The following is a 27,748-nucleotide window of genomic DNA, read 5'->3' as shown; positions in this document are numbered from 1 at the left end:
GCTCCACCCCCTCCCATGGCTGTGTGCTGCCCCTCCCTGCCTCCCTGCCTGGCTTATCCTAGAGAGCAGGTCTTCAAGACATCTGCCACAGAGCTATTGCCAGCCCACCTGGTATATATACCCTGCAAGAGGCATTACTTTCAAGGTTACAGTGAGCAAAGAAAAAAGGCCAATCACTCATTCATGTTTCACTGGGAGCCTAAATGCCTCATCTTTAAATGTCTACCACTCGTATTATTGTTTAATTCTTTATCACAGGGTCGTTTTGAGCCCTAAACACCTTTACTTGTAATATGCAAATTTCTCCCGAAGCTGACCCATGGGGAAAGAGCAATCAGCCCTCCATTTGGGTTGGTTTTCCATGGCTGGTGAAGGAAGAGATTTTTGCCTTGCAGTTGTGGTAAAATAATAGAAGGCTTTGGGGTTGCAAAAGGCTGCAGCAGAAATAGTTTGACCCCCCCCCCCTTAAACATCCATGGCTCGTCGCTAGTGGATTCTGGGAATTGTAGTTTCTTGTGGCACCAGAGCTCTTTTGACAAAAGGAGACTGAATGTGTCCACAGAGGAGGCATTGCCGGCTGGGGGCAGAGCCTCTCTGCCAGCAGTGAGAAGGCTGCGATGATGAGGAAAAGCAGGGGCTCCTCTGGTCCTGGCCACTTCCCTTGGCTACCTCCCCTCCTTCTTCTCTCTCAGAGCTCATTCACTCTCCCTGGCTTTTCTCCCCCCCCCCCCGCACTTTGAGACCCCTTTAACTGCCAAAGCTCAATGCTCTGGAATTCTGGTGTCTGTGAGGCATTTGGCCTTCTCTGTCAGAGGCTCTTGTCCACAATAAAACTACAATTCCCAGGATTCCATAGACTGAAGCCCGGCAGTCCAAGCGTGTGTTTTGGACACCAGAGTCCTCCAAAATGAATCCAGTCCCTAGCTTTTATATCTCTCTCACACACTGCAGGAATATAACCCACTTTAGAGACTGCTTTAACTCAGTGCTAGGGAATCCTGGGGAATGCTAGTGTTTGGGAGACCCCTGGACTTCTCTGTCATGATGGCTCTTGAGGCCACAATAGACTACAATTCCCAGGATTCCCCCGGCACTGAGCAGTCTCAAACTGACCATTTTCTCAGTGTGGACGCATCCTGGGGAGGAATTTGGGCACCTGCAGTTCAACTACGTTTGGAGGTTATGGGATTCCCTGTCAGGATAGCTCTGGGGCCACAATGTACTACAATTCCCAGCATTCCCCAGCACTAACCCCGGACAGTTAAGTCACTCTCAAACTGGATTATTTCCTCAGTGTGGATTGCAGCTTTGGTTGGGAGGAACTCTGGATTCAGTCCAGCATTGTTTTACTTCTGCAGTGTATTTTGAACCAGAGACAAGGTGACCAGCATCTCCTCCTTTCCAGGACGTCCTCTTCTGTCAAAATTTCAAAATGTCCTCCATTTGGATCATAGCTAGAAGCATGGATTTTAATTACATGGGTGTTTTTAGCTTTTAATTTTGGCCATGTCCTACCTTTTTTTGTTGGGGCCCTACATTTTGGGGTGGTGAGGGCATTGGTACCCTTGGTCAGGAGAGCTTCCAAGGTGTTAACTGCCATTCTGCTGTGGTGCTGGAACAAACCACCATTCCCAGAATTCCATGCATAGCCAAAGACAGTTAAAGTGGTCTCAAACCAGATTATTTCTCCAGTTGTAGATGCGCCCAAGCCTTTTGCCTCTTCTTATGCCTGAGATTCAAAGCCCAGCCCTGACACCACAACAAAACTAACAATCCCAGGATTCCATAGGATGGAGTGATGAGAGGAATGAAAGCAGTGTGGCAGCAGCCTAAGTGTGCTTAATGCAGTTTCTTAATATGTGCACCTACTGGCCTAAGAGTCTCACAAGACTTTTTGTTTAACAACTTGTACCCATTAACTCTATTTCAATGTCTCCTTTATTAGTGGGGAGGAATACAGACCAAAACAAGTCAAAAATGAAAAAACCAAGTCCCTTGACCAAAGGGTTTGTTGTGGAATAAGCCTGAAATATGCAAGAGGCAATGTTAAAATAAAGCCATGTTCAATGCCACATGTGCTGTTTGGAATGGGGAGGGGGGGGGTGGCCAGAAAGGGAAGTAATTTCTGTGCATCGTCTAGGACTGAAATTCAAAATGTCCTCCCATTTTGATCATGCCTAAGAAACATGGATTTATATTAACATTTCTTAAAAAGCCTCAATTTTTTAGCGTGTCCTCCATTTTTAAAAATGTGTCCTACATTTGAAAATGTTGTCTCATTTGTCCTACATTTGTCCCGGTTTGGAGGGTCCTCACTTATGCAACCCTACCGTGGGCAACCTCCTAGCTTTTGCCCCTCCTCATACATTTGCATCTCCTCTGAGCTCCAGCTGTACAAGTGCCCAGAGGAAGAAGCAAGTAAAAGAGTGCTACTTACTACATTATTTCTGCAGTGCAGATGCAGCTCTAATATGGAGAGCTCGAGATATGTACACATACTATTTGTATTACCAAGATTAATATCTTTCCTAAAACAGTGCCTGGGGGCAAGCAACATCCAAACCGAGCCACTAGAAAAACAGGCCACCCTCCAGGCTCTACAAATGTCTATATTATGAAGGTGAAATACTTTCTACCATTCAAACACTAAGAAACCCCCAAATTATTTTTGTTGGCGGAGGCAGAAATTTTTATCGCTTGGACTGTCAAGGCTGTCAGCACTGGAGAGGCATTACAATAGTTAATATATAATGGTCCAAAAGCCGGAATGTCACCAAAAAAAGGAGGCGAAACAGGTGCACGTGTCAAATTACCGCCTGCTTGGAAAAGTCACGATTATCGCTTTAACTATGGAATGCCACAATCCCCAGCACAGCAAAGACACTGAGCACAACAGCGCTGCTCCCAAACCCGCGGGAGCTGGGAGGGGGAAAAAAAAAAAGAGATGCCCAGATCAACACAAGCAAATACCGGAATGGGCTAAGAGGGGAAAGTTAAGGAGGAAAGAAAATCCAGATAAAGAAACAGGTTGTTTCAAGAGCAAACAGGAGATGAAGTTGAAGCTTGGAGGGGGAATTAAAATCCACTGGCCCCAGGTTTACAAATATGGGTCAGGGGAATGTTGATGGCCAACAAATGCAAGATGGAAGAAAAATGAAGACTGATGGTTGAGAAGGCAGTGAAATGAGTAAGGAAACAGGCAGGGCGTAGAGAGGAGAGAAGCTAAGGTTGCAAATTTGCAGGTGACAGAGACAGAGGCCTGCCTCCGCGCTCTCCCTTGCAGTTTCAGTTTATTTTAAAATCTGTATCTGTTTCATTTGAGATATATAACAGAAAAGATATACTCAAGCTATTTCTAACAAATGGCTTTCTAGGAATTAAAATATTCAAAGAACAAGAGAAATAAGGAAGCCTTTTCAATTTATCAGGCTGGCTACTATATGGATGTGGTGTGTGCTTTGTCACAATTCCTCCTCATTTATGCCTCTTCAGTCATGGAAAACCCTGTATTCCACACAATTATTGCTCTAATACGTAAGCAACTGGTCCCCATTTTGCCTTGGGTCTTCCCGTTGAATTTGGTGCCTATCAAGCCTATCAACAGTGATGTAATTCAAGAGGATTTTCTCAAGTTTCAAGTCCAGGCTCAAGTCTCTACCTTCAAGTCTCAGCTGATCTCAAATCTTTGCAAGATACTTTCAAAAAAGTCTCAAGTGGGGAGCCAATTTTAACAGAAAAAGGAGGTGGTGATGGGAGGTGTGGAGGTGAAGTTTCAATCACCAGAACATCAAGAAAGCCATGCACATGGTCAGTACAAAAACATCATCCAGAAATAGCAAACCACTTAGGCAACAGGCTTGAGGTGGAGGATCCTTCTAAAGCAATGGCTCCAACCTTTGATATCCAGATCTTTCACTTGGGTCCCTGAATTCCTGACTGTTGGCCAAGCTTGCTGAGGTTCTGGACCTGAAGTCCAAAAACACCTGAGGACAGAGTTTGAACCAATGCTCTAGGATCCTTCTAAAGTGGGGAAGGGTGCTGAGTAGACCTTAACCCCCAACTTGAGCCCATTGCCTAATGGTTTGCTATTTCTGGATGATGTTAGGCCAGCAAGTCAGTACTAAAAATATATAATCACAAGTCAAGTCAAATCAGTGCCTAGTTATTGCAGAGTTTATCCAAGTTGAGAGACTGAAGCAACTTGAGTCTGACTTGAGTCCAAGTCAAACAACTTGAATCTACATCACTGTTACAAGCTACCCATAAGGCTTGGTATGTTTTCTTGCCATGATTCCCTTCTTCTAGGCCTCTTCAGTCATGGAAAACCATGTATCCCTCACAGGTTATTAATGTCATATGTAAGCAAAACTGTTCCCACTTGCCTGGTCTACAATCTGAATTTGTACTCTGCTACAGTGGTGAAACATTCTCAACTTTGATTCAACACACAAGCAGTTACACCCCCCCCTTTCATATTTTTGTTTACATGTCCTAAGGACTCCCGGAAGTGGGATTCCAACCTGGAAACAAGGTGTGTGAGGATCACATGATTTGATTTAAAATCAAGTTGGGAATCATGCAACCCTCCAAGTGTTTTTGGACTGCAGTCTCAGCACCCCTAGCCAGCACAGCCAATGGTGAGATGTTCAAACGGTTCACAACATCTAGAGACACCACAGGATCATGTAATAACTGCTTGCATCCGAGCCTCACAATTCAGGCACAGTAAAGCCACACATATGCTCGTGCATTATTTTCTGAGCTACAAAGCTAGTAGTACAATCAAAAAAGCTCAGTCCTCTTGAAAATTTGCACAATTCTGCACACCAATACAGTAACAAGAGAAATACTGAGCGCCCCAATCATTCCTCCCACGCATAGGGATGCCAATAACCCAGCGGCCCCGTGACAAAACCGCTTTTGGGGGCCCCTCCGGTCCTGGTCCAGTTTGGCCCCCAGCCCCCGGTTAGGGGCCCGCACGGCCCAACCCACCTTCCCCTGCCTCCCCGTGTGCAGCCCACCCACCTCCTCCTCCTCCTCCTGCGGAAGCGAAAGGAGGAGGCGGTGCGCGGGGGAGGGTGGCGGCGAGGTGGGGAGGGGGGGCAGGTGTTGCGCAGAGGTGACCTCCTTCTCTCCTCCTCCGTTCAAGCTCCCTCCTTTCTCCCTCCTTCCTCCTTCCTTCCTCCTCCTCCTCTGCTCCCAGCCAGGCCCACGGAGGAGGAGAGGCAGAGATGCTGCCTGGCTTGGTGTTCCCTCGTGCCAAGGCAGCCGGCACTGGCAGGCAGCCACCCACCGCCTCCCCGCCTGGCGCGCCTCCGTGCTGGGCACTTCCTTGGGCCCAGGAGCAGAGGCAGAGGAGGAGGGTGAGGGGGGGTGGGCTGCCTGCTTCCTGCCTTGGTCGTGGCGGGGGGAGCCACCAAGGCAGCCCCACCTCCTCCTCCGCTTGGGCCTGGGCTGGGAGACAGAGGAGGAGGAGGGAAAGGAGAGAGGAGAGAGGAAGGAAAAGGCGGAGGAGGGGGGAGGGAGAGGGAGGGAGGGAGGAGGGAGGGAGGAGGAAGGGAGGAAGGAAGGGGGAGGAAAGGAGGAAGGAAGAAGGAAAGGGGAGGAATGGAGGAAGGAGGGGAAGGAGGGAAAAGAAGGAGGAGGAGGAGGAGGAAGGAAGGAGGGAGGAGGAAAAAAGAAGGAGGAAGGAGGGAAGAGGAAGGAAGGGAGGAGGAGGGGAAGGAAGGGGAAGGAGGAGAGAAGGGAGGGAGGAGGGAGGAAAGAACAAGGAGGAAAGGGAGGAAGGGAGGGAAGAAGGAAGGGAGGTGAGAAGAAGAGAGGAGGGGAGGAAGGAAAGGAGGGAGGAAGGACAGAAAGGAGGAAGAAGGGAGGAAAGGAAGAGGATAGTGATGATGATGAAATGAGCCAGCTTCTGAGGCACGACCAATGTAAGTTGCTCTGATTTTACAAACTCATGGCAGTGAAGAAAAACCAAAGTCCCTTGACCAAGTACACACTTCTGAGAAGTACAGTTGAATCCGGGCAAACCCACTTCTTGTTAAATCACCTTGACGTATTCAGTGTGAAACCCAAAGAGTTTGGTATGGAATAGCCTCTGAAATATGCAAAGAGATTCATGTTAATAAGCCATGTCAATGCCCAAATGTGCTGTTTGGATGGGGGAGGGGGGTGGCCAGAAAGGGAAAGTAATTTCTGTCATCTGTCTAGGAATAATGCCCAAATGTCCTCCATTTGATCATGCCTAAGAAACATGTATTTATATAACATTTTTTTAAAAACCATCAATTTTCCCACGTGTCCTCCATTTTAAAAATGTGCCCTCCATTTGAAAATTTTGTCCTACATTTGCCCCGGTTTGGAGGGTCCAGACACTTATGGAACCCTACCATGCAAATGATAAGAGATAGTGGCAGAGCTGTATCTGGGCTTTACAGCAAGCATACAATTCCAGCTTCATAGATAGGTCGTGGTAGAGGATAGGCTTTGAAAGTTCCAGGTCAAATCCTGGCATCTCCAAGTAGGTCTGACAAAGAATTCTGCACAAGACCCCAGAGAGGTTTGTCATCTGGTCTGCAACACTTAAACAGGGGAACTAGCAGTCTGGCTGAGTACATGGAAGCATTCTAGTTCCTACACTGTTTTGTTTAACTTGGACCATCAAAACCCAGGACATTATAAAAAGAAAGAAAAGAAAAGAAAAAGGCATTGACCTTTATCCAGACATCCAACTTCCTCCATGCCCAGAATTCTAAAACACATAAAGACAAATAGCTAGAAGTGTTAAAAATAAAAGTCCACCACTTCCTTCTTCCTTTTATTGTCTCCTGGTAAAGTAAACCTCAAGTATTTCCATGGGGGAGGAGGCTTAAAGACAGTCATAGAAACCCACACTTATTTACAATCATGGTTTGAATTCTGAACCTATCTCCCAGGCAGTCTAACTAATACACACACACACACAATTTTTGCTTTCTTCCAGTTTCCTTTTGCTCATGTGCACTGTCTTACACTTAGTTCTCTTACACTTCCTCAGACACTTCATCCTTTGCTTCATCTCTCTACCTCCTGACTGCAACTGTCCCCCACCGTGTGTGTGTGTGTGTGTGTGTGTGTGTGGGTGGATGTGTGTGGGTGTAGTATCTTGGAAGCTACTATCACACATACACACACAGAAACACACACTCCTTCTGCCTGACTGCTTTCCTTCTCTATGCCAATGGCCCCTTCTGATCTCATTGCCTTCCTATGCCCCCTTGTTAACCCCCATCTCCAGTTTCGGATTGATTCCCCCATCCTCTGTCACAGACCAACCACCCCGTGTCCCCCCTCCCAGGATGTTCTTTTTTGTGCTGATTTCCATTTGCTGCTGTCTGAAATTGCCTCTTTCTCCCACCTCTCCTTCCTGTCTGGTCCCTCCATCCCCCTCCTGATATTCAGTCTATTAACCTCTCTGACTTCTCTCTTGCTGTCAGCCTTCAGAATCCCTCCCTTTCCTGACTGCCATCTGCAAACATGCTCAGCACCAGCCTTCCCACTCCTGCACACTGCTGCAGGTCTCTCCCCCTAATCTCCCTTCTCCTCCCACACTACCGCTGTGCCTTCGCCAGGTTATTATTCCACATATCCTCTTTATTTGCTTCACCTGCCCTCCGAATGCAAACTCTTCATGGCAGGGAGCTGCTCTCGCTTCTGTGTTCAGAGAGCATGGTGGGAAATGTACAAAGCTGCATTAGAGAGGTTAAACTTTTTGGAAACTCATTTTTAACTTTATGTTAGGGCCCAAAAGCTTATACAGATTATGCTTTTTTCACAAAAAAAAGGGCAAAGGAAAATTCTTCCCATGCGCCACCCACCTTGCCACCTTTCAAGTGGCATAACAAAGCAGAACACAAGCCAAGCAAACATTATTCCATTTTGTGTTCATTAGAGAGAGAGAGAGAGAGAGAGGCCACTTGGCTACCACAGCAACAAAAGAAACACAGGCCACACAATTACAGAGATACAAAAGACAGTAAAACTACCAGAGCTAACTTCATGCCACAAGTGCAGGGTGGTGTCAATAAAGGGTTGCCAGAGTATAAGCTCGAGAGAACTCCTTGCAACTTGAATGGTGTGTATAGGAGTGTGTGTGCATGTGTTTTCAATTCATGGCGATCCCATGAATTTCATAGTTTTTTTAGGCAAGGAATACTCAGAGGTAGTTTTGCAAGTTCCTTCCTCTGAAATATAGCATACCAAGTACTAATCAGGGTTGACCCTGCTTAGCTTCCAAATTCAGACATCATCTGGTACCTTTAGAGTATTTAGGTCCCGAATGGTTGCATAGAAGACAGGATTTAAGCAGGTATTGCTTCCCACGCAACCAGGTAATAAGCAACATGTGCTGATATTCCCTAAAAGAGTGATTCCCAAACTCTGGACTTCCAGATATTTTGGACTTCAGTTCCCAGAATTCCTGACTGTTGGCCAAGCTGGCTGGGGCTTCTGGGAATTGAAGTCCAAAACAGCTTGAGGACCAAAGTTTGGGAATCATTGGCCTAAAGCATACCCTCCAACTGGACCAATTAGGCAGGGGCTGTTCCGATTAATCCTCAGTTGTCCCAATTTATCAGATGCATTAAAAATGTTCCTATTTCTCTGTGCTCCTCCCACTCTTGCCTTTCAGCCCTTGGCTTTTTTCAGTGGTTGCAAAGTGGGTTCAGAGAAGAAAAACAGTATGCAATTGATTAAATGAGGAGAGGGGAGAGGACACGGGGGTCAGAATTCTGCCCTTCTCAGTAGACTCAGGCCAAAGCAACCTGCTGCAGCCTCTTCTGTTCTCTATTTGTGGGCTGGAAAGCTTTTTTCTGTTTTTCTGTTATTTAAAAAAAATCCTCTATTTTAGGGTGTGGGCCTTTCATAAAGACAGAAATGAAATTTATGAATGTAGACAATGTGTTAATTTTACAGAGAAAGGCATGACTAAATTAACTGAAATCAATACCTTCATTTGTTAATTCAGTAGAACACAAACTTCTTAATAGCTATTTTGTGATCATCAACATTGCATGTCATTAATTTTAACTGTCCCTTATTGCTGTTTTGAAAACCTGTCAGCCTCAATTACCCCAGTCTCAAAGAACTTGAATTGTTTCCCCCCAAAAAAGTGAATGTGGGAGAAGCCAAAACTGTTATCTCCCCTGCATCCAGCCAGAGGGCTTTGAGCATTTAGCTTTCAAAAGCTTAGCTTTGAATCACTGTCTTTGGTCAAGTTTGGGGTGCTCAATTAGGATTGTCACCTCTTTCTTTATGCAGCCTCCATATCTTTAATACTGGTGGGGTACATAGATATAACATGGTCCTCCCCATGAAGGGAACAGTTTGGTCAGTGCAGACAGGACAGAAGTTTATTCTTGAAAAAAATTACCAAAATTTGCATATTTCTTCATATTTCCAACTTTTAAAAAATGTGAAGGTGAAAAAAACAGAATGAGGAAACTGACAGATTTTCCCATCCCTAAGTACACTGAACGAGGCCATTGGGACCAGCTCTTAATTCATATGAATTAAATGCACAGAATGGACAATATTATAAGAACACAGAAACCTACCTTCTTCTAACCAGTGGCCATGCACTGGGAGGGTGGTTCATCAAAGAAACTTCTGATTAGAGTCAGGCCTCCACATTTGTGGCTTTGACTTTTGCTGATTTGATTAATATGTTCTCTCTAAGAATTTCTAGCTCCTACAAAGCAACTCTGCTGGAAGTTGATCAGAGAGTTGCACTGCAGGACCAAGAGACTAATAGAGAAAACACTTCTCTAGGCATTTGTATGTCCTACAGCATGATTCTATGGTTACCATCTGGCAGATGTTGACCACAGAATTGCACTAGAGGACCTAGAGATGCCTAAAGAAGTGTTCTCTCAGGTACACATTTTTATTTGCAATTTTTCCACTTTCACGAGATTCCTGTGCCCCTAACCCCAGTGAATCTGGCCCCCCACTGTATACTAAAATCACTTAACTGGCCAACCTTGTCTAACACTGCCTCCTCTGACTTATATCCAGTTTCAAAACAGAGATCTTTCACACTATCTCCTATATGATCCTTTTAACAGGTAATACAGATTCAGATTCAACACTGAATGCCTATCAAGCATTAAACCTTGGATCTTTTGAATGCAAATCATGTGTTCTACCACTGAATTTATCATCCTTCTATAGACCATGTGATTGGACCAATCCTCCATCCAATGATAGTGTTATGGTTCCACTTTAACTGCCATGGCAACATCCCAACACCCTGGGATTTGCAGTTTAGGGAACAGCATTTAGAATTCTTAGCCAGAGAGGTCTACTGTTTCACCAAATTAAAAATTCCAAGATTCCACAGGATGCAGCCATCATAGTCTAAGTCAGGGGTAGGCAACTTGCGGCCCACGGGCCGGATGCGGCCCAGCGAGGCCTTGGGACCGGCCCCAGCCCGGTCCTGCCGCCGATTGCCGCCGGGGCCTTTTGGGGGCAATTGTCTATAGAAGCCTCAAAAACATGCATTTATACAGTATTAACATTTTTTAAAAAATCAGCAAATTTTTTTGCGTGTCCTCCACTTTTTTTAAAAAAAAAAGTGTCCACCATTTGAAAATTTTGTCCTACATTTGTCCCGGTTTATTTGTTTATTTAAATTTTTTAAAAAATATTTAATTATTTATTTTTTGGCTTCGGCCCCCCAGTTGTCTGAGGGACAGCAACCCGGCCCCCGGCTCAAAAAGGTTGCCTACCCCTGGTCTAAGTGGAATCATAGTGCTGTAATTGTGTAGCATCAAAGGATCCCTATTAAGGCTTAGCTACTGATGTTAGCTGCAATGTTATCCATAATTACTAAGTAAGTAAGAGCCTATGATTCAAACACAAACTGGAAGTCTCCCTGCTAGTATATCAACATGAGGTTTGTAGGTTTCCTTGATCACTGCTGCCTGAAGATGTCAGAATTTACGGCCGTATGGTTTCTAAAATCTTTGTGGAGTCTCTTCTCACAGAAATCTTCAGGTTGCAAGAGGAACATTCCAGAAAAATTCCAGAACCCAAATGTTTCTTGCTACAGAGAAATGGAATTGTGATCAAAGCCACAAATTGTACAAGACCCCTGCCAGACTCAAAACCATGAGGCTGTAAAGGTCTTGGTGCCATGTCATTTAGCATCTTGTTACATAGTTCTTAATTTCTGAAGACTAATCATTTTACCTGATAACACTTAAATCTTTGCCCACCTCCAAGAAAATTAGGAAGCCATTTCAGTCTCTTTTAGAAAAGTTACTCACCCAAGGCCACCTGAGACCTGCACGATGCAGGGGAAACTTCAGCTTCCCTCAGACCAACCCAACACAACTGTGAAAGTGCCACCAGATAGGGTGCATGCTATGTTTTAAGATCTGCTTTATTCACTTTATCAGACACATGAGATACAGAGGTTGAGGCCCTCTGGGAAATTTTTCAGAACTATTCAAAGTCAATTTTGCTAGGCAAAGAAATCCTCCAAAAGAATCTGGTATAGAAAGAGTTTAGCTGTCAACTCTTCCCATTGCTACATAAACAAATAGAAACAAGAAAGGGGAAAGTTCAATCCTTCTGATCTACAATGCCCCCAGAAGAAAACATGGAAGGAATTTTCTTCTGTGATTGAACCTGGGTAAATTTTAACATTCACAACTGGGGATGCTTAGGCTGCTTTTGCCTGTTGAATACACCTCACATCTACTGCACAGGAAGAACTGGGATCTGAAACAACCTGCAATGGTTTCAGTCTTTCAGGGTGTGATAAATCTGAAACCCTCAGCTGTAGAAAAGTGCTTCACAGAATCATAGAATCTTAAGAGTTGGAAAAGACCACAAGGTCAATCTAAATCAACACCCTGCCATGCAAGAATACACAACTAAAGCAGTTTTGAAAGATGTCCATACAACCTGTTTCAAGACATCCAAGGAGAGTCCCCCACCTGGGCAGTCCACCATCATCCCCATCATTTCCTTTTACCATTTTCTCAGGAAGGGAAGACAGCTTACAAAAATTTAAACTGGTATAGATAAAAATTCACAGCAATAAAAATGTACAGAAACTAAAATATAATAAATTATCAATAGAATGAGTTACATACGAGACATAAAAGTCACCCTGGGAAATCTGATGGCATGACTTCTTCCAAAACATGAAAGTAACACCTTACAAGTATGTGGAGCCCTGGTGGCACAGTGTACTGCAGCCACTCACTCACAAAAAAGAAGTTTGTGAGTTCAATACCAGCCAGGGGCTCTGGGTCTACTCAGCCTGGCATCCTTCCATAAGACACTAAAATGGGTACCCAGCTTATTGGGGCAATTAGCTCACACTTTGTAAACCGCTTAGTACATCGGTAAGTGGTACAGAAATGTACTTGCTACTTGCTATAACTTTCCTTGTAATGATTTACCCATGTGGGATAATGATAGTAATAATGTTCAATATTTTATTGTTAATTCTAATGCAGTCCTTCTCAGTGCACCAAGTCATCTGTTGCTTTATCATGTTACTTTAGAAATACACTGGTGTCATTTTTATATTTTAAAGACTGGATTCCTGTTGGCACCTTATGCTTGTGTATATTCACCTACAGAAGCAGATGGCCATTTGTCTCCAATGTGGAACATCCATATTCAGTTCTAGTTTGTGGTAACAAACTTGTGTATATGGCTGTTCGTGATGTGTATAAAGCACACAGATGTAAATGGCACTTGGTTGCACAAAGTCACAGTTCACCAATGAAATAGCATTCTGTGATTGCTGCATAACTCTGTAAGTATAAAGTTATACTCCATCTCCTCATCTGAAAGCAAGATGTTACTTTTCACCCAGCAAGAAATGGAAACAAATTATTTTTTAAAAAATGCAACACTACCATTTACCTGCTAGCTTTTTAAAAATGACATCTGAGGCTTTGGTCATAATAAAACCCAGACCCTTTTTGAACAAAGCGTCCCTCATTTAAAGAGACATAGCTATTGTCAGCCTTAGTAACACTCAAAGACATCCATATAAACTTTGCCAGAGAAGTCTACAAGCTCGCTCCATAGCCTCCAGTTATTCTGCATCCAGCACTGTTAAAGGGCTAACTCAGTATCTGATGAGTCACAGAATCCATTTGCTTCTACTGACCTACTTAACTACTAACCCAGTTATTTACTCTCCATCTGTCAAGATAGGTTTTAAATCATGCCAGCTCTACATGAAAACTGCAATGCCAGTTATTCCCAGAGGTATGGGGATGAGTAAATGTTTCTAGCTATTAAATATAGAAAAGAGGAGAACTACATCATCAACTCAATAGAGAAACAATGCCTGTATTTTATAAGATTTAAGATTAATGCTTTCCAAGACTTGACTGTAAATATTTCAAAAAAACAAGCCATCATTAAAATATATGGCATGCTTCTCTCTGTTTTCTCTACCCCCAACTGCCTAAAAATTGCAGAAGTGCTGATCATCCCAATGTAATCAGGTTTAACAGGTTAGAAGTAATGCAGGCTTCCAGAATTCTTAATACATCATACCCTTCTTTCATGGAATTTGAATCCCTGTCATTCCAAACTACTCAGTTTTTTAAAGGACTGATGCTTTTAACATGTTTCTATGGTTACTATTCAAGGTCACATCATAGAAGCCTGGACAGCAAGCGGTTCAGAAAGACAAAAGGCAGTTCACATCCTTTGCTGTATTAAATAATGTATGAATGTTAAGGCACTCACATAGAGGGGGACGGGGCTGATAAAGAAAACAGTATGCACACCCAAGTCCAGGGGTCTCCATTATCAGACAGCACAGAATGCATGCTAATAATTTAAAGTGCTCTGACTAACTTCTGTTTGAGACACAATGCTGTGGAATACACACACACACACACACACACACACACACACACATATAGACATATAATATACTTCAGATCGACATGGGCCAAACACTCAGTACTCTGTCTAAGCTTGCAGAATGAATCAAAAGAGAGACAGTGCCTAGAGGGGGCAACTATAGTATAAGTAGGCTTCGGGGTAGAGGGCAAAGGACTAATTAGATTCCTTTGCTGTGTAGGTCACAGTTGTTGTTGCTAATTGCCATCAAGTCAACAAATTATGACAACACTATGAATGAGAGACCTCCAAGAGCCCCAGCCCTCAAGCAACCCTGCTTAGGTCTTATAAATTCAGGATGGCTTCGTAACTGAATCAACCCACTTGTAATATACTCTTCCTCTTTTCTTTATTGCCTTCCACTTTAGTACGAATTACAATGGAACCTTGGTATCCAGAGTTGCCATCCACAGATTTCAACATCCATGGACAGCAGACCCCCATTGATACCAATGATGGCACATGTACCTGGCTGAGCTGCCATTAGGGACAGCCCCCATTGTTCCCAATGGCAGCACGACTGCATGAATGCACCACCATTGGGGACAACGGGACTTGAGCATCTGCAGATTTTGGTACCCATGGGGGGGTCTGGAACAGATTCCCCACAGAATTATCTCATTTGAAATGTGGTACTGAAGGAGAGGTCCCACTGTACTGTCTTTTCCAATCAGACAATTTTTTTGTTCATAATCTGTCCAAAATACAAAACTCTCAGTATAGTCATTTTTGCTTCTAGGGAGAGATCAGCCTTGATTTCTAAGGACAGTTCAGCCTTGGACCCATTTATTTGTCTTTTGGCTGGTTCATAATATGTGTAGAACTCTCCTTCAGTACCACATTTCAAATGAGATGATTCTCCTCCTGTCAGCTTTCTTCACTGTCAAGCTTTCCCAGCCACACACACAGCAGAGTAGGTCAGAGATCACCTCCTACTTCCTTTCAAGAAGACACACACTCCTGCTCTATGCAGGCTCACAGGAGAAGTCTGCATCACATGTGCACATCCTAATTGCAGTATAAACTGGGACAACCAAAGTGAAGCACTATGGCTCCCAATGCTGTCTTTTGTGCCCCAACAACCCCACAAGTGCAATTTTTCTAGCAAAAGGACACACCAGCAATTCATGATATGGGATTTCCAGAAAGATTAGAAATATCTTTTTCCAGTGCTCTAATTTGACACACATGATTTAAATATTACATTTAAACTGCTACATCTGAAAGAATTCTATTTTTAAGGACACATACTTAATTATAGCTGCACTTTGTCATGCCTTATATCAACAGTTTAACTTTGTTTTGCTGACATATACCTGGAGTGCCTTCAGCATCACTCACTCAGTGTGTGTGTCCACACTGCAGAAGTAAAGCAGTTTGACATCACTGTAAATTTCATGGGTCTATCCTGTTGAAGCCTAGGATTTATAGTTACATGAGGTATTCAGCCTGGCCTGTCAGAGAGCTTTGGTGCCTCACCAAACTACAAATCCCAAGATTCCACAGAATGGTGCTTTATTTCTGCAGTGTGGATACATGCACTGTCCACACTACTTATCAGTTACATTTCAAGTTGAGAAAAATCTGATTCAGTACAATTAAACCAACATTCTATTCCATTAAAGGGTTGAATGCAGTCCAACAGCCCAGACAACTATAGGTAAAGGGGTATAAATATGAACAAGAGAACATTAGCATTAACTCAGTATGGAAACAATAAAAAACATTATTTCCAGCTTTGCCTCCCTCCTCCCAATTTTTTGGCCATCTGAGTCTGGGTCTCAGGACTGAAAACTTACTGGTGTTGGCCATACTACTACAGAAACCATTGCTGTAATTTAAATAAAGTGGCAATAGTATGCTTTCATATCGGTTTCCATAAGGCAAAAGTATTATGGGAAGATTGTTCAGAAGGGGATTGCCATTGCTAATTCTAAGACTGAGAAAAAGTGTGACTTGCCCAAGGCCACCCAGTAGCTTTCCATGCAGTAGGGATTCGAACTCTTGTCTCTCAGGGTTAGAGTCCAACATTCATACTCCTGCACTATGCTGACTCTAAATTTAAATCTAGTACATTTCACTATGTAGGTTATAGTAACCATTAGAAACAATTACTATAATTTAAATGCATCTGACCATTGTAGAAGACGGGAACCAGTTAAATTAAGTCCAATTTAAAGATAAAAATGTCTGGTCAGACCACTGTCCAATTGCTAACTGTTTATGTTTCCTAGCATTATTGTATTTTTTAATGAGTCGTGCCTTCTTATGACATGGCCAAAGTACAACAGCCTCAGTTTGACCATCTTGGCTTCCAGGGGAACTCACACCTGATTTTTTTTTTCCAAGAACCCAGCCATTTGTCTTTTCACTGTCCATGGTATTCTCAGCACTCTTCTCCAACATCACACCTCAAATGAGTTTATTTTCTTTTTACCCGCTTTCTTCACAGTCTTGCCCTTACATCCATACATAGTAAAGGGAATACAATGGATTGGACAATTCCAACTTTTGTGCCCAGTTGGATAGATTTACTCTTTAGGATCTTGCCTGGTTCTTTCATTGCTGCCCCTCCCATTCTGAGTCATCTTCTTATTTCTTGACAACAGCCTCTGTTCTGATTAATATTTGATCCAAGGTGCAGGAAATCTTTAAATATTTTGATTTCATCATTGCCTTGGCTGACTTTATGCAAATCCTCTGTGGTCATTATTTTTGTTTTCTTTATGTTCAGAAGTAAGACTACCTTTGCACGTTCTTCTTTGACTTTACTCCTAGGGACAGAGAAAGGAATGTATGGGATTTTCTAACACACAAAATAACACAGCTGACTTTTGGGTACTGTGCATTTTGACTCTGGTGGTTGGTGGTGGATGAGACCTGCTGTTCTGATCAGGAAGCAAAATGTCTTGAGCCAGCCCTACTACCAGCCCCTGAACAATCCCCAAATGGCTCACAAGGTATTATTCAAAAACCCCTGGAAACCATGACCACCCGCAGCTCACAATGAATAGCCAAGCGAACAATTTCTTGGAACTAATTGAAACGTTTGAGGCTTGGAAGAAAAACACATTAGTCATTTAGCAGTTGTGCTAATACCCGGCTATTTCATTAGAGGCGCACAGCTCCAATGGCCTGATCGTATGCTCAGTCACTGCTCAATCAGTATCTTGAGTCCTGACAAGCTGTCCTGCTAGGCCTACAGCTGATAAGGTGTCTGCTCTCCCCATCACCTCAATTATTGACTGTATTTTATGGTCAATGTAATGGCCAAATGCTTATCAGCAAACCATCAGGTGCTGGTAATAGGAGAGTGACCCTCCGTTTATATGTACCATTAATGCTCATTAGTGAATAATTAGATTCTTTAATCCGCAAACTCAGAGGCATGCAAATATGATTGAGCATCCCATTTCTAAGAATAAGTCTAGCAAAAGCTTCCTTTTGAAGATAAATCACTGAAGCACAATTCTGGGCATCTGTGAACATCGAAGGCCTAAATGTGCAAAGTGATAGATGGACTCAGAGAGCTTTGTCACAGCCAGAGAAAGATTTGTCTTTGGCTTGTTTAATAATCCAAACTAGCAAAAAGCATTCATAAAGCATAGGATCTTCTAGCACAGAACAGGACATGCAATCAAGGCTGCAAAATTACTACACACATTCATAATCACACAAGTATGTTATGTGAACACACATGAAAATTCATTAGTAACACGTTAGTAACATGGTAATAATTAATTATAATTTCCTTTACAAAATATATTTAATATGTATGTAAAATTTAGAAAAATATCCCATCAAAGGACCGAAATCCCTCCAAATGACTTTATAAAACACAATGTAATACAAGTAGTGAGTGCATGTTACACTTTAAAAGTAACATTACTTCTTGTTATATTATTTTGCTAAAATAATATTGTTATACTATTAGGCTTCCAAGGTTTGAACAAGAATTACATTTTTCCTCCATAGCAGCAGAATTTCCTAAGTTCCTATATTTGGGAAAATCAGGGTCAATGTGCTCCTTAGAGCATATTGTCCTCTATCTTTTTAAATTTTGTTAAAATGAAAGTCTTCTTTTGCCAGCTCCCAGCCAGGAAGCAATTCTTTCTGCCAAACCCCACAGACAATATTCTGACAAACATCTGCAAAATGTGACACTGCTTTACTCCCCCCCCCCCCCCCTTTAAAGAGAGAGGGAACAATTTGGGCTCTTTGGTCTATTTCAAAAAATATTATATTATTTTATTTATCTGTGAAATTGAGAGAGAGAATGAGAGAGACAATTCTTTTTACATCACCTAGAGGCTAATGAATCAAAATATCTAATCAAATATAAGAGCAGATATTTGTAATATAATTACCTTTGACGAAGTTGGGCAACCACTTTAAAATGAGGACACTTGAATCAAAATGTAAATGCACATGCATTTTAGAGAGCATAAGAAAGAAAAGTCTAAGTTATCTAAAAGCTTGCAGGTACTATGTACAGAAGAAAGATAGAGTCAGTGAGAAAGAAAGAGGGAATACACTGGAATTAACAATAAACTATTTCTGAGCTTCAAGTGACTACAGAAGCCATATTATATATTATAGCACATGTGCAGAAGAGCACAGCAGCAGTGATACATCAAGCAGCCTCACCATCTCTACTATCATGTGTCAAGTTGTCCCTCTTCCTGGTATGCATGTTTATAGCATGAACCTCAGGGGAGGTGGGGCTTTCTGCATACATCATCATCATCATCTCCTACCTTTTCCCAGTACAGTCTGCGTCTCCCTTATCTGGAATTCCAAAATCCAAAATGCTCCAAAATCCAAAACTTTTTTTAATGGCTGGCTGAGACAACAGCATTTTTTTCTTTCTCATGGTTCAGCATATACAAACTTTGCTCCATGCACAAAATTAATATGAATATTCTGTATAAAATTACCTTCAGGCTATGTGTATATGGTATATACAGAATATAAATTAATGTCATGTTTAGATGCGGGTCCTATATGTAAGATAGCACATTATGTATATTCAAATATTCTAAAATCTGTAAAAAAAATCCAAAATCCAAAATTTCTGGTTCCAAGCACGTCAGATAAGGGAGACTCAACCTGTATATTGTAAGCTGTAAACCAGGATACTGTAAACTGTAAGGCAGTTTAAAAAGCTTAAAACAGATCAGCTAAAAAAATTCACAAGTATTGTCCCTGCACATTTGCAAGTTAAGCACTTGCACATCTGATTATTCACAGATTAGTATTGTATTTATCCTTGCCATCAAAAAATATGTTCTCTCTAAGCATCTGTAGGTCTTTCAGCACGACTCTATGGTCAACAGCTAGCAAAAGTCAACCAGAGTCACATGGGAGGACCTACAGTTGCCTAGAAAAGTGTTTTCTCAGGTAAAAAATAAATAAAATGGGGGGGGGGGGGCTTATATTCAGGGTTTTCCATTATCATGGGGATGGGGGAGGACTAGACCCCTAACCTATGTGCAAGTTGAGGGCCAGCTGTATAATTAAACTAACAACTAACGGAATGAAAAGTAGTTAAAAACATGAACATTAAAAAAAAACCAGGTAATCCTATAAGGGCTTTTCCCCCAGAGCAGTCATCCCTGGGAGGGTGGGGAGAAGAAGTCCTGTCCCTGGAAGCCTGGACATCCCGTGTCACCCCCGGAAGTCCTGCCCCTGGCATTGGGTAACACCCAGTGCCAGAAATCTTTGAGTTTGGGCACTCGGTCCCTAAAAGGTTCGCCACCACTGAGGTAGAAACAAGGAGCATAAACCTTCCTTCCCCACCTCTTTCCCACACCACCTCTGTCACAACACACCCATACCTTTCCACAGGAGCAGCTCCAGACTTGTGTTTTCATGGCATAACAGTCCCTTTATCCATCCAAAGATCTTTACCATATTCAACTACCTGAGCTTCCATCTGCTAAACTAGTTCAAGAACCTTCTATTAGTTTGTAGCCATTTCATACCCAACAGTCAGTCATAAAAATGAAAACTACCTTATGAAGAACGATGCTGCTGCAGAAGTACCCGCAGAGACGCCCGCAGGGGTGACCAAACTCTGGGAACTGCCAACCCCTGTTTGGTCACAGGTGTTCTGTCCTGAGGTAACTTGAACGTTAGAGCCTTCCTTTCCACACTCTCCAGTTGTTGACTCCTGAAGGAAAACCACAATTTAGAACAGAGTTTATATTTATTTATATAATAGATGAATTAGTGTGTAAATAATATGAAACCGGACAGAACTGAAAACAAAATGGAGGACATAGTTAAAACTTCAAATCACCTTTCGAAGTTACTGCCCTGTCTCCAAAGTAATAAAACAAAATACAGTCATCCCTCCGTTTTCACGGGGGATCCATTCTGCAACCCCCGTGAAAATAAAAATGTGCACATATTCAAGCCCCATTGGCTTGAATGGCTGTGCGCCATAGGAAAGTGTGCCTTTTTAACTCTCCCTGATTGCCGGTCCACGAAGGACTGAGACTGCAGACTCAAATGGAGGGAGAACTGTATTCTGCATTGGAACCAGTATATATTTCCATAGTGAACTCATACACAATATGCCCCCCAATATTCCTGGACCTTTGTGTAGCCAAAATGGTACCAAATATGCACAAAAGGTATTGGCAAAGGATTTCAAAAGCACAAACATAAAGTTTCTTTCTTGGGAGAAAAATATCAAAAGGTGGAGGGATAATCCAGAACAACCCAAAACTAAGTATTCCCACTTGGGAAGAAATTATTTTTGTTGCTGTAGTTGGTGGGGTTTTTGTTTATTTTTGATGGGGGGGGAATAGATGAGAGGGAGGAAATGGATTGGAATATCTCAGAAGGCGGCACAGAAGCCTAGTGAAACTCTCAAGCCTCTGAAAAGCTTCTGATCACTACAACCCCCACAGGGTATAACCAGTATGGCCAGCAGCCTCGCTGGCTCAAAAATAAGAGGAACTACAGTCCAAAAAAGTAAAATTCCCAAGCTCTGGGAACCCTAAACCAGAGCAACTCCATAATGCAATCTTTTGTTTCAAGTCCAACTTCTAACTACTGCAATGGACTCTTTCCATCCACAGGGATTTGATTCCCTCACTCCAGAACACGAAAAAACATGGACACTCAAGCCCCATATTACTCAATGCGTGGCAAGATACACACACTACCATTGGACAATACAGGGCATGGCAATCTGTGGATGGTCCAATCCACAGATTGCTAGCTTTCAGGTGTAGTGTGCCCACTATACTACTAGACACTCCCAGAACTATTTACGGTATTTATTGGATTTATATTCCGCCTTTCTTCCAAAATTGGATATGAGGCAGCTATTATTAGCACCAATATTAGCAAGAACAGTATCTGTTGGATTAAAAAGAATATTCAAAACAGCGGTTTCATCAGCATCTGGGTGATTTTCCTGGAAGACTATGATTTCTTTTTCTTTTTACCTATGTGATTGGAAGACTATAAGAAAAAACAAAAGTTTAAAGCAAACAAAAAAAAAGCCTAACAGAAGTTTGTATTTTGTGAAGAAAGATCTAAATTGGAATTGATTTTTAAAGTTGGAAAATTGAGTGTTTGTCACAGCATTGGAAGTAATAAGGGATTAAGGAAACATTGTTTATTTTGAGAAAGTGGAATTGTTATGGCTGCGAGAAGTTTCCAGTGAAATCAATAGGAATAGCAGAGACTAACTACCAGTGTGCCATTATCACATACTTCTGGAGGAGGCACTGAAGAACTGGGTTTGTTATTTCTTTGTATACCAAGAGTTAGTGTAATAGAAAATTTTAAAAATGCAGCCTTCTCAAGCTGCATTTGCAGAGTTCTGGCGGGAGCTTTTGGAGGAATTTAGATTAATGAAGGAAGGCTTTAAAAACTACAGAGCAAGATTCAACCAGACATTTGTACTATCTGATGAAGTGGAAGATGAAAAGGGACATTGGGAGGAAACCATGGGTTCTGCCATGAAAAAGCAAAACTGAGAAACCAAGTCCAAAGTCGATGACTGGAAAGGGACAATCACACATTGTTAAGCTAGTGACTTCTGACTTCTGATAACCCTAAAGAAAACCTATCACAAGGTTTTCTTAGCAGTATTTGTTTAAAAGGGGTTTTGCTTTTGCCATCCTCTGTAGCTGAGAGTGTGTGCCATGCCCAAGGTCACCCAGTGGGTATCTATGGCCAAACAGGGATTCAAACACTGATCTCCTTAGTAGTCGTCCAACACTTAAACCACATTGGATCTGTATGGGACATTGCCATTTACTATGTAGGTGATTTATTAAGTAGGTAAACAGCATTCTAAGATACGCAAATGACACCACACTACTAGCAGAAAACATCACAGACCTAAAGCAACTACTAAGGAAAACCAAGGAAGAAAGTACAAAGGCAGGCTTATTACTGAACATAAAGAAAACAAAAATAATTACCACAGAGAATCTATACAAATTCAGCCTAGACAATGAGGAAATAAAAATAGTAAAAGAGTTCTCATATCTGGAATCAAATATTGAACAGGGCGGCGACTGTAATCAAGAGCTCATAAGTAGCCTAAGAATGGGGAGGGCAGTTATGAAAGAACTAGAAAAGATCATAAAATGTAAAGATATATAACCGAGAACAAAAGATAGAATCATACAAGCCACTGTATTCCCTATCGCCATGTATGGATATGAGAGACAGTGAAGAAAGCGGACAGAAAGAAAATCAGTTCATTTGAGATGTGGTGCTGAAGAAGAGTGCTAAGCATTCTGTGGACAGCCAAAAAGACAAATAGATGGTCCTTGACCAGAACAAGCCAGAAATCTCCTTGGAAGCCAAGATGGCAAAACAGAGGCTGTCATAATTTGGACACATCGTGGAAAGGCACGATTCAATGGAGAAAACAATAATGCTAGGAAAGGTGGAGAGAAGTAGAAAGAGAGGAAGGTCACATGCTAGATGGATGGACTCTGTTAAAGAGGTCATGAGTATGAATTTATAGGCACTGAACAGAGCAGTAGAGGACAGGAAGTCTTGGAGATGTCTTATTCACAGGGTCGCTATGGGTTGACACAGACTCGAGGACAGTTAACAACAACAACAAAACAGCAGTCTCTCTTACTATTGCATCCACTATTATAGAATTCAAAGACATAGCCATGTTAGTTTGGAAAATCAGTATGCAAAGGGATCTTGTAGCACATTTGAGACTAAGTGTAAGAAAAAAGTTGGTAGCATGAGCTTTGTAGACTTGAACCTACCCCCTCAGATGCACACACTACAAAAGTTCATGCTACCAACTTCTTTCTTTCAGTTAGTCTGAAAGGTACTACAAGATCATTTTGCATATTACCATTATAGTTATTTGGTGCAAATGTTACACACCCTCTTTTCAAGATACTGTAATGCCCTCCAGATATACTGAACTGCAACTTTCATGAACAATAGCTAGGTTGGGTTCAGGTGATGGCAATTGTAATCTAACCCATCTGGAGGGCACCAGGTTGGAGAAGGCTACTATGTAATGCATGAGAAACAGATATGAGGTACTTTCCTGCCCGTGGGGATTTACAAGCTACATTAGATCAACGCAACTGGGAGGAGGATAGGATGTGAAGGAATGGAGGTGATGAAAGTGTATGAGAGCATCAAACAGCAATGTGAGGGATAGTGATTGTTCAGGAAACAGTACAGTAGAGACATGGGCCTTGACAAGACACTTGAAAGAAGAGCAGAAGGCAGCTTGATGAAAAGGTGAAAAGTCAAGACACACTGATGACAAGTGAAGAATCAAAGATGACTCCAAAGCTGTTTTTCTCAAAGGCATGGGAGAGAATAGTATTTCCACTATAATCAAGAGAAATGGGAGACAAAAGACTTTGGGTGGGGAAAAAATAGAATTTCCCTCCTCTCCCTGTTCACTCTGAGAGTCTAGCAGGAGATTCAGGGGACACATCAGAGGTATAAGATTAAACAGAAGGTTATCCACAAGTCTATCATTATCATCAGATCTTGGGAGACCTATGTGCTTTCCATAGATTGGTCTGTGATATTTCCTAACCCACTACATCTGCCTGACAAGCCCATGTCTTACCTGTATTGAGTATACAACCACCGTAATAAGTAATAAAAGGAAGGCATGTCAGCGAAGACCCAGTGCCGGACAAGGTTAAAACCATGACCAGGGGCAGACAAGAGGAATAATGCAGAGACCCTTTGTTATAGGTAATGCACTGCTAAACTGTCTGACAAGCATGAAAACACGAAAAACGATAAGCAGAACCCTTTTTGTTTTACGGCGTTATTCAGTGGCTGGCAGAACGGTTTATCTGCTTCAGTTATAACTGTCAGGAATTATTTCTCAGTGGCGCATCATCTACAAGCTCTATCTGCTTTAAGAGGAACTAACCAAACAGTCACATTTGTAGCATCTTTCCGCATGAGCGGCCAAAAAAACTGAGGAAAAACATTGATTTCTTTTTAAGGAAAAGAAAATGACAAAAAAAAGTGTCTACGTGCCCACACACAGACACACTGCATTTGATAAAACTCTCATTTCTTTCTCAGGGTCTCACAGGAGATGGTTACTGTTTGTTTCTCCCTCTTTTCTTTTCTCTAACCTGAAATTGGTATTTGTAGAAAGAAAAATACAGAAATTGATCTCTGTTTGCCTATTCTGGCACTGCAACCTGGCACGGACAAACCAGAAGCACATGCCAGCAGTGGCATTATCCTAAATCACTACTATCTGAAATTTCGACCCTGGGTGAAAGGGTAAAACTGCTGGAGCAAAAAACAACAAAAAGGTTCTATGGCCCTGTACAATGCACTAAAGGCAATTCTGTTGAATGTGTATTTCTAATATTGTTCCCCTTTTCATGCAGCTTCGAAACCCAGTGGTGTACTCTTAGACCTCTGGGAAGCATCTAGGTATGTAGTCACTAGAAAAGCACATTCTGCATACAAAACTTGGGTCACCTGAGCTTGGGAAGGATCCTTGTGATCAACCCTACCCACATGATTACTTTATTTAGACAAATCCACCGAGCATAGGGAGAGTAGATGCCTCCAACTTGTAGCAGCTCTTGTCTCAACCCGTAACTGCTGCATCACATTTCTATGACAATAGAAACTCATCAGTGACCTCGCAATCGTGCAAGTCCTCAGGTGTGAAACATCACTGCTGAGGCAGCTGGGAGATTGGTAGTCCCATAGTGTCAGTGTCCCCTTCTCTTCCCCTGTCCCCCTCACCCTTGATATTCCCAAACTGCCTGATTCCCTTTATTTCATTTCATTTCATTTCATTTCTATTTCTTCTTTTTTTTTTAAAAAAAAAAAAAACTTAGCTCACAGTAACAGAGCTCCAGAATTGTGTGAAATAAGTGGGGGTAAATCAAAATGTAAAATCACTAAAAGGCATGGTGGGAAGAGTAGAGTGCAAGGAGGTGGGGTTAAGGGAGAGTCTGGAAGAGAGCTCAATGAGAGCAACAGTCCCAGTCATGCAACTGAGAAGACGTGCAGTGCTCTGAAAGCGATGTTTCCATTTTTGAAGTACTGACTTGATTGCTCAGATAATGTGGTAATGGCCTAGGATTGCACCATAGGCTACAGAGAAAGAGAAGAAAAAGATGATGCCAATGGTGTTAACGATGGCAATAAAGATGATGATGGTGATGATGATGATAGATTTCTCTGGGATTTCTAACCCATCAACAGCTTACAACATGTTCCTTAAGGAGCTTACAACACAAAGCAAAAGAGGCCTTCAGCTCAAGCAAATATATTATTTTACTAACAAAAACAACAAGACATAAAATCATAGGGTCCGGAAGCACTGCAAGGGCCATCTAAGTCTAATCCCCTGCCTTAGTAGAAGCATTGGCCTGGATGGTCTATGAGACCCCCTCCAATTCTGTGACTGTGTTTGAGTGCACAAATAAATCTGCATTGACTGGATGGTCAAATACAGTTACTACATGGTTATCAAATGTCAAAAGCAGGAGCAGGAAGGAGGACGCAGTAAATATCAGAGAGGTCCAGACTGCATAAAGCCAGAAAGGCATACTTTAAACAGGAGGATTCTAGGAGATATAGTCCAGAAAGGTAATTTTTTAATAAAGGTAAAGATAAAGATATTCCCCTTTGACAAAGTTGTCAAACTCTGTCCAACTGTAGGGGGAGGTGCTCATGTCCGTTACTATGCCAAGGGAGCCGGCATTGTCAAAGAGAACTCTGTGATCATGTGACCATCATGACTGCACAGAATTTTTTTACCTTCCCACTGAAGTGGTACCTATTTATCTACTTGCATTTGCATGCTTTCGAACTGCTAGGTTGGCAGAAGGTGAGACTAGTGATGGGAGCTCACCCCATCATGCAGCACTTGGGCCTTGAACTGCCAACCTGCTGATCTTGCAATCAACAGCGTCAGCATCTGAGCTGCTGAGCCCCCCCTCCGCCCCCGTGTTGCATGCTATACTATAAAATAGCAGTTGACAATCTGACGGTGCTAGCAGTGAATCTTCTCTGAACTGTAGTCCAATCAGCAACAGAATCCTTTAGATTCACTTTCATGGGCACTGAAAGTCTGCTGATCAACTGCAACCCCCATCAGCCCTAACCAGCACAACCAATCTTGAAGCAAGATGGAGGTACAATTCAATAATATCTGGAGGTACACACACAGTGAGAACAAATCCTGCTAATTAACAACCAAAGAAAGTGTAAACCCTACCTTGTTTCCAAACATGAAATGAGAATATTATTGTAGGGTCCCCCCCCCCCCCCCCCCCCCCCCATGTTCTCTGCCAAACAGCACCACAAATCTTTGTCACAGGACTACCATGTGTTCATATAAAAGTCTGTGTGCTATTATCCCCCCCAGCCATAAAGAATTACTAGATCTTTAAACTTACACAGGAGACAACACAGAGCTGTCCTACCGGACTCAGAAACATACTACAAAGGTGATGCCTGCGGCTTGCGTTCACCAATCCAACTGCAAAGCTAAAATCCTCTTCAGCCACAAGAAAGCCAGAGATCTGTAAGCAGTTACAGAGAAAAGCCTGAAGTAAGAAGGTTGGAACTCTCTTTTTGAGAACTTGAAGGAAGGGAAGAATATAGTTTCAAACTGCCACCTACTGTTACAAGGGAGGCTGTCTTTAAGAATTATTTGGATCCCCATTACATGCAATTAAAATGGCCTTTAAAGATGATCAAGTGCACCTTGGCTCAGATGTACAAATTGAAATTAAAATGGATAACCCTCCCCGTAAAACCCACTTTGAGTTTCAAGTACCATCAAATACGAACACTGAAAATCTGCAGATGACACTAAACTAGGGGGAATAGCTAATACCCCAGAGGACAGGATCAAAATTCAAGATGACCTGAATAGACTAGAAAGCTGGGCCAAAGCTAATTCAACACGGAGAAATGTAAGGTACTGCACTTAGGGCAGAAAAATGAAATGCACAGATATAGGATGGGTGACACCTGGCTGAATGAAACTACATGTGAAAGGGATCTGGGAGTCCAAGTAGACCACAGGTTGAATATGAGTCAACAGTGCGATGCGGCAGCTAACAAGGCCAATGCGATTTTAGGCTGCATCAATAGAAGTATAGTGTCCAGATCAAGGGAAGTAATAGTGCCACTATAGTCTGCTCTGGTCAGGCCCCACCTGGAATATTGTGTCCAGTTCTCGGCACCACAATTTAAAAAGGATGTGGAGAAACTGGAGCATGTCCAAATGAGAGCGACTAAAATGGTGAAGGGTCTGGAAGCCATGTCCTATAAGGAACGACTTAGGGAGCTGGGGGTGTTT

At 42.4% G+C, this 27,748-nt stretch overlaps 1 protein-coding gene across 2 annotated transcripts in view; it reads right to left on the bottom strand.

Annotated features, from left to right (window-relative positions):
• The window catches only part of KIF26A (kinesin family member 26A), a 214,458-nt gene that overhangs the window by 85,319 nt on the left and 101,391 nt on the right, over positions 1-27,748 (bottom strand). Inside the window, exons 1-2 of one of the 2 annotated variants that reach the window (XM_042444933.1) lie at positions 26,838-26,903; positions 19,938-20,095 (exon numbers count right to left, since the gene is read on the bottom strand). In XM_042444933.1, the coding sequence (XP_042300867.1) occupies positions 19,938-20,095; positions 26,838-26,879 (200 nt within the window). In that variant the 5' untranslated portion in view covers positions 26,880-26,903. Of the gene's footprint in view, positions 1-19,937; positions 20,096-26,837; positions 26,904-27,748 lie in introns of those variants that run through there. The other variant, XM_042444932.1, reaches the window with a different exon arrangement.

This window comes from Sceloporus undulatus, chromosome 1 (assembly GCF_019175285.1).
Source record: "Sceloporus undulatus isolate JIND9_A2432 ecotype Alabama chromosome 1, SceUnd_v1.1, whole genome shotgun sequence".
In the NCBI taxonomy this organism is placed as follows: domain Eukaryota; kingdom Metazoa; phylum Chordata; class Lepidosauria; order Squamata; family Phrynosomatidae; genus Sceloporus; species Sceloporus undulatus.
Note: the sequence above shows the minus strand (reverse complement) of the source record. Positions and strands in the feature narration are given on the sequence as shown.